Source organism: Ananas comosus, linkage group 5, assembly GCF_001540865.1.
Source record: "Ananas comosus cultivar F153 linkage group 5, ASM154086v1, whole genome shotgun sequence".
NCBI lineage: Eukaryota > Viridiplantae > Streptophyta > Magnoliopsida > Poales > Bromeliaceae > Ananas > Ananas comosus.
In genome coordinates, this window is record NC_033625.1 from 14,131,583 (window position 1) to 14,139,554 (window position 7,972).

The 7,972-nt window shown below is 32.9% G+C and overlaps 1 protein-coding gene across 1 annotated transcript; it reads right to left on the minus strand.

The window, feature by feature from the left end:
- LOC109710730 (transcription factor bHLH83-like) lies at nucleotides 1,960-3,484 on the minus strand. The gene is made up of 5 exons (XM_020233469.1): nucleotides 2,897-3,484; nucleotides 2,585-2,686; nucleotides 2,352-2,417; nucleotides 2,199-2,264; nucleotides 1,960-2,085 (listed from the first exon to the last, which is right to left on the minus strand). Exons 1-5 carry the CDS (start codon nucleotides 3,482-3,484, stop codon nucleotides 1,960-1,962), a joined length of 948 nt encoding a protein of 315 aa, XP_020089058.1.

Genomic DNA, 7,972 nt, shown 5'->3' on the forward strand with positions numbered 1-7,972 from the left:
AAATAATTTTTTGGCTATTTCCCTAGGAGGGACAAGAATCCTACTAGGGATCACCTCCTCATTAATTAAGGCCATAATTAATTATAATTATAATTATAATTCATAAGGAAGATGTAGTTTAATTTTTTATTGAGCACATGCATGGTAGGTGTAAGTAGCCAAATTGTATTTGTAAGCTTCCAACACATTTCTTCCTCTATTCTAATTGTTTTTACAAGTTGCTTAGAATAAATAGAAACCTGTATCCTATTTCAAGATGATTATATTTTTTTTTTTCCCTTGTAATTTGAAATGAATGTAAGGTAGGGGTCCACTAGAAGCTCCATTCAGAATAATGAAATTTCAGAAAAAGAAAAAGAGAAAGAAAAAAAGATGTGTGTTAATTGTTTATTTTTTTCCTTTTCCCTAATTAATGAATATAGTGTCTACCAATATTATAATAAGTAACCCATATTTAGGGTTTCTACCAGGTACTTCTAACTATTGTGCATTAATTATTTAATGAACTCTTAATTTGCAGCTCCCTTAGTAGTCAAGCAAAATGGTGTTAAATAATAAGGGCCACAATTAATCACCCACTAATAATCTAGTTTAAATATTATATATATAGTGTCAAATTAGGTTTTGGCTGACCCATTAAATGTTTATACATGTTTCCACACATCTTTAGTACTGTTACAGATATGGCATTCAAAGAATTTAATTCTTAATTATATAGCTTTATGATCACAAAGTGCACTTTTTTCCCATTTTAGCATGCACAGTAGATCACTATATATATAACCCTTCTAAATTATGTTTCTTTGTAGCTTCTCAATCTATTTAAATGAATCTTTCTTGCACTATTAGCACTTGGGGACTTTGCATCAACTTACACAGTTCAAATTGATCACCGAGCCCTTCTCACTTGTTTAGCGAAAGGGTATCTAAATCAATGATCCACACCATCAGATCGATGTGATCATCTGCCAATTCTTTGGCACCTTCTCATCTGTACGTAGGGTTGTAATTCTAGTTGATCTTTTATTTATAAACGCGTTTGCACTTCAGATGAGGGTAATTAGTGCTTGAAATAAGAGGTCTAATCCACCACAAGCCTAACATGTGAATTTCAAATAAATAGGAGGAAGTTAAATGATACATAGAGTCAAGATACCTACCTCTAGCTAGTTCCATATCAAGAAACTTCTACTCTAATAGCTTAAGAAAGAGGAGGAGGTATCCGAGTCCGTCTTAAATGATCGATATCAGTTTCATAAGTTTGTCAAACCACGTAATCAAATTAAAACTTCATTAGTTTTCTCTTCCATTACCTCTGCTCTGCAATCAATATGCATGGCATGATTCATGTAATTTCTATTATGCGTGTGAGCAAGTGTGTTAAGATTATTTCTGATTGCCACTTCTTATTATATTGATCTTTTAGAAATCATACATGCATAATGCGCCAAAATGTAGGTTGCATTGAATTAATGTACCCTAGCTCGAAATAGGCTTCTAACCTTATAAATCACCCTTGAGAGAAAACACACCATAAAATTATCTCAACATTTCTCTTAATTTGTTGATTTTGGCACTTAAAGCTACTATTTCTGAGAAAAATGAATCCATATAAAAGATACACTACAATAGTTATTATATAATCATTACTCATCAGAATTTCAAATGAGAAATTTGAATACACTCTGTCAAAAAGAGAGCAAAAATAAGCCTTAACTGCAATTATAACTATGGTTACATATCCGAAAGATATAAAACTAAGGAGAACAAACAAAATATAATTAAGGGCCATTTCCTTAATTTCTCTCCAACACTAGTTATTAATTGAGCTCAAATTAATCTGTATATATATATCTCTTTATATTTGATCTCTTTGCATGAGGAAGTTCCTATGTATAAATATTTAACCTTTTTATGATATATTAGTTTAATTCTTCTCCTCCATATGCTCCATGGAGTTCACTTCTTAGAGTTTGAGCTCATGTCTCTTTGAGAGCACAAAATGGCATCAATGGCCTCCCTAACTTGTGAAATATCCGGCACTTTTCCCCCTTGCGCAGGCCAAAACTCGTCGGTCGACAACACCTGCACAAATTTAAGATCGAATGCAATCGTTCACGAATCTCTTTCGCCAAATTAAACAAGGAGATCGAGCTAGTCGAGAGGAAAGAAATAAATATGTATGTATGCATCTATACCTTCACTTGCAATTGGAGGAACTTCACATAATTTATGGCTTTCTCGAGCATTGTAACCAAATCAACCTACGAAAGAGTTCGTGGCGAAAGGATTTAAGAACATATATAAGAAAAATATATGTATGAAGGGGTTGTTTTACAGATGAGGCTCACTTTTGTTCCATTAGGCACAAGATCTTGCAAAATCTTGAGGCGCTCGCTAATGCGCTCTCTCCGAACCTGTTACAAAATATAACAAGTAATAAAAGTTGAAGTTCATCAATTGCTTGCATAATTCAATAATCTTACTAACTAGTTAAACTTTATAAGAGATTGTAATGTTTAGATAAATCAATTATGCAACAATAGATTGATTGTACGTTATATGTATAAGTTAATTCGCACACCTTTGCTGCAACGCTTTGTGGATCCTTCGGTGGCGTAGGCTTCGTCTTTGTGTTCCTGTTGATTCCGCGTTGCTTCTTCGGAGTCGGCATCTCGTGATCACCCTATGCGAATAGTAACTAGTGCACATTAACATATGATCCCTAAATGGTAAACCATATATGGAATCACTTAATTCTTCAATATATACAATAGAAGAATCACGTTGAACATAAAATATATATATATAAAAAGCACCGTTCTCTGATAGCTTAAGGTTTTAGAGAAAATCAGTTATTTAACAACATTCTTTAACAAATTGAGCTGATAATAACCGCATAAGGGCGCTTTTGAGAGAGCTTGTCTTGCCGCGAAACCTCTTGCGCGCCGTTCATGGAGATCGAACTCGGATGTAGCAACGCAAATTGCTCTTCTCCGTACGCGTCATCCTTTGCGGCGCTTCTCGTCTCGTAACTATGATCGTGAACAATCCAAGAATACTCAAAGCTAGATTGATTCATGGTGTGATTTTGATCCATTGCATTGATCCACACATCACATTCCTCCTCTTGGTCGTTGTGATTCGCGTAACTACTATGCGGAAATTGATCCCCTAGGTCGAAGCTGAGCACCGAAGATGTCGAGTAGGCCCAACAACTATCAGACTTCGTCTTCGAGCTGCTCAAGCCGGAGTGTGCTTCTTGCGGTGGAGAGTTGAGCACTCCGAGCGCGAACGATGCACTAGAAGACGAGTTGCTAGTGTCGGCGAGGATCGGAGGGAGCCCCTCGCAGTAGCTCACCTCATTGAGCAATGAAGAAGTGTGGCGATGGCCTTTATAGCCGAAAAGCTCGAGGGAAATGGTGTCGTAGATCGAATGCGGCCTCGTCGACTCTTTCGGTGCTTGCTCCTTTGCAAAAGCCATGGAGAGAGAGAGAGAGAGAGAGAGAGAGAGAGAGATTCTGGCAAAGATGGGCTCAAGGAAGAAGAGAAGCTTACATATATATACTCCTTTGTGAGAGTGCTTAGTGATATTGTGAATGCATGGCCAAGTGATCTCAATCTTATTTTATGGGTAAATTGCAAGTTTGGTTCTCAAACTATGAGTCAGATGGCACTTTGATTATCAAACTTTAATTTATTATAATTTTTTATTCGAAATTTCAGAATTACAGCAATCAAGTCCTATAAGGCTAATTTAGCTTACTAAATATCGATACACTGCTAATGTAAAAGTGATACAGCAGCACTGTGATCAATGATGCGCCCAATAACACAAACGTTATATTATTTTTACATTTAGTCAACTGAATTGTGTTGCAGAATTTAATTTCAACAATTGTGAGAGTTCAAGTTAGAAATTATAATAAATTAAAATTTGTGAATCAAAATATCACTTGTCTTATAATTTGAGGACCAAAGTGTAATTTATACTGCTTTATTAGAGAGAGAGAGAGAGAGAGAGAGAGAGAGAGAGGGAGGTAGGCATTAACTTTGGAAGCTTCAAGTCTCTAGTAGGGATTGCTTCAAGTCTCCAGGGATTTTAAATTAAACTAATTACCAAAAGCATTAATTGTGTGTAATAAATAATTCATGCATGTACACATATATATTATTAATTATTATACAGATTGAGTTTGGTGGGGATGTTTTCATGTAATAAGTTTGAAGGTCTTCATCCTAACACATGTATTAAATTTAATGATAAAACTTTCAAATTGAAGGTCGACATTGTCGAATGTGATCTGAAATATTTAAACGGCTTAGAAATTGATTAGTTTTAAGACTCATCAAAAGTTTTTGCCTCGAAATATTCAAAATTTTTAATCTTGATCATGTAAAGATTTTAAATTAATATTAGAACTTCTAATTTTGACTTATTTTATCTGTGCTTTCTATGGGTTAAAGATTTTCAAATAATTCTATTACCAAGTATTTTGCTGATGATAATTATAATTTTATAAATGAAAGCAGAAACATAAATGGGTACAAACAATTGAGCACAGTCTTTTGCAAAGAGTTTTTTTTTTTTAGAAAATATGTACAAAACTATTCTCTAGCAAAAGTAGAAAAAGAAACAGAACAAATCCAAATAGCCACAAAATTTTAAAAAAAGTTTTTATAAACTTTAATTTATTATAATTTTTGACCCATACTTTCTATATTGATGTGATCAAATCCTCCGATGTATTTAGTTGGCTGAATGATGATGTGTCGTTGATGCGATAATGATGTGATTTCTTAGTCACATTTCTCGTCATCAGCTATAATACTGCTATGTCAATACTACATTAGCCGCGCATCATTATTTGATAGACTAAATTGTACTATAGGGTTTTATTACAACAAGTTAGAAAGTAGGTGATGAGACAAAATTGCAACAATTTAAAAAGTTGGAGCCAAAAATTTGTAACAATTTAAAATTTGAGGACCAAAATATCATCTAACTCATTATTTGAGGACCAAACGTGCAATTTACGCTAAAAATTATGTACCAAAGTACTCTTGCTCTTCTCTCCCTTCTTCCTCTTCCCAAATAGGGATGTCAATGGATAAAGATATCCGAAACTTTTTTCGAATCCGAACCTAAATCTGAATAGGGCAGATTTATCCGATGCTAAACGGATATAGTTTCGAATACAGATACAAAAAATAAAAAACACTGCAGATTTGAATTTGAGTATGGATTTTATCTTTGCGCCCGACACAAAACCGAATTGATTTTAGTTTTATAGAATATAATATGAATATTTGATATTCTATTTAAATTTATATTTTAACTAATATTTTTGATTTAATATAATATGTTTTGAAATATAGTACATAAAAATAGTTATTCGGGTTCGGATTTGGAACGTTCTTGATTTAAAATCTGTCGAATTCAAGCTGAGATATAAATTTCAGGTTTTGATAGTTGGATCGTAGGATCCGATTTTTTGTTAATGGATCGATGATCAATCTGATCAGTTGACGTCCCAAGCCCCGAATGAAGAGACACAAGCTGCGGATCTAATCGCAACCCCACGTCTAAGATTCCATAAATTAATTTTCGTCTCTCTCTCTCTCTCTCTCTTCTCTCTCTATCTCTCTCTCTCTCCATAAAATTAAGAGTTCTACATCACGTGGCGCTGAAAGCCACGTGGTTTTATATATATATATATTATATTTATATATATATATATATATATATTATATATATATATTATATATATAAATTGAGCTTCTATTTTTAAAAGTATCAAGTCATTAGTGCTTGTATGTTTTTAGCCCTTGGATTAAGGGATATGCGGTTAACATGATGTGGACCCCTTGAGGTTAAGTGGGTGGTTGACTATAGTTAATCTAACGGGTGAAAATGATCAAAGGCGTAGATTCAACGGTAAAAAATTTACAAGCACCAAATACTTGATACTTTTACAAGCCCATAGCCGGACTATAATATATATATATATATATCATATATATATATATATATATATATATATATATATAATTGAGCTCTTATATTTTTAAAAGTATCAAGCTATTGGTGTTTGTAGCGTTTTTAGCCATTGGATTAAGAGAATATGCGGTTAGGATGATGTGGGCCCTAGGGTTAAGTGAGTGTGGTTGAATAGTAATCTAATGGCTGAAAATGATCCGAGTTATATATATATTATATATATATTTATATATATATATATATATATATATGCATTTTTATGTATATATATATAGAGCGAGAAAGAGTTCGGCTGCTATGCTATCGATAGCACAAAGTATTTGGTGCTATCCAAGTTTCTGCCGTTAGATTAACCCCTTTGATTATTTTTATCCGTTAGATTATACTATTCAACCAACCACCACTCAACCTAGGGGCCCACATCATTCTAACTACAATTTCTCAATCCAAGGGCCGAAAACCTAATACACCAATTGCATATGTATGATGAGTATCCAACCTAGTTCTATATATATATATATATATATATATATATATATATATATATATATATATATATATGCTATAATACTGTCGATAGTACTAAGCGCTTGATGCTATCGGGTTTTCGGCTCTTGAATAAAAAGATGTGCGGTTAGAATGATAGTGGTCTCCTAGGGTTGTTGAGTGAGTGGTTGATTGAATAGTATAATTTAACAGGTGAAAATGGTCAAAGGGATAGATTTAACAATAAAAAATTCGATAGTACCAAACGCTTGGTACTATTGATAGTATAGTAACCGAACTCTCTCTCTCTCTATATATATATATATAATAAGAGTTGGGCCGAAATGTTATCGGTAGCAAACAAATTTTGTTGCCACCCATTTGTTTTCGATGATGGAGCCTTCAAGTTGACGATCATTTTTGTGTCCACTTAATGGAGAAGAGAATAATATCGAAAAAGTATGAAATTTTGTTTCTAAATGCTTCCAGTGGTATAGATCATATTCGACAGTATCGATCATCGATTTGAAAGTACGATCATCAAAAATAAATAGATGGCAATGGAGTTCGTTTACTACTAATAGTAATCCCGCTCAACGCTATATAATAATAATAATAATAACAATAATAAAGCTTTCTCCTCGTGTTATATATATATATATAACACAAAGAAGAGACTTGCTATGCATTTAATGCAGCTTAATTTGATTTTTTTAAAATTTTTTATATTAGTTTCTTGTCACATCAGAGTGTAGAAGCTGAGATGAGAATTGCGGCTGCAGCAACTTAAGCATGCCATGCATGATGCATGCCCACCACCACTTTCAGAAACCCTAGACTCCACATTCTCTGCTCTACTATATGTACCTCCTATAAATATATATTTTTTTACTATTTTTTTTTACTTTCAAAAATTTATATATATTTTATTCTTTTAAAATTTCAGAAATATCCTGATGAACGACCAAATTATTTTTACTTATATTAGAAAAAAATAATTTTTTTATTTTTTTTATTTGAGCTTTTTTATGGTTATTAAGTTAAAAATTTTATCAAAATGACCACGTATATTAATAGACTATATACCAAAGTCATAGCTGTTGGGACTGTATTTACAAGACGACTCGAACTGCATGCATAAACCAATCAACAATAGAAAGAAAAAAAATCAAATTGCAAAAAATAAATAAAAAGTATTTCTACCAACTGTGCTAAATATTAAGAACACGAAACGATTGTGAATTAGTTGAGAGAATCGAAAACCTAAATATTTCTGAAAGTGGAGAGTATTCATGTCCAAGAGTAGCAATTCAATCTGAGATACTCAGCAAGTTGTCTTCCAAACACAAAATCACAAAAAAAACAAAAACAAAAACAAAAAAACAGACCTGCAAATAGTTCACAGCTTGCGCAGAAAATTCAGATTGCTGCAGTACATAAGTTCAGAGGATTCTGAACCAGATAGACTCGATGCGCACCGAAAAC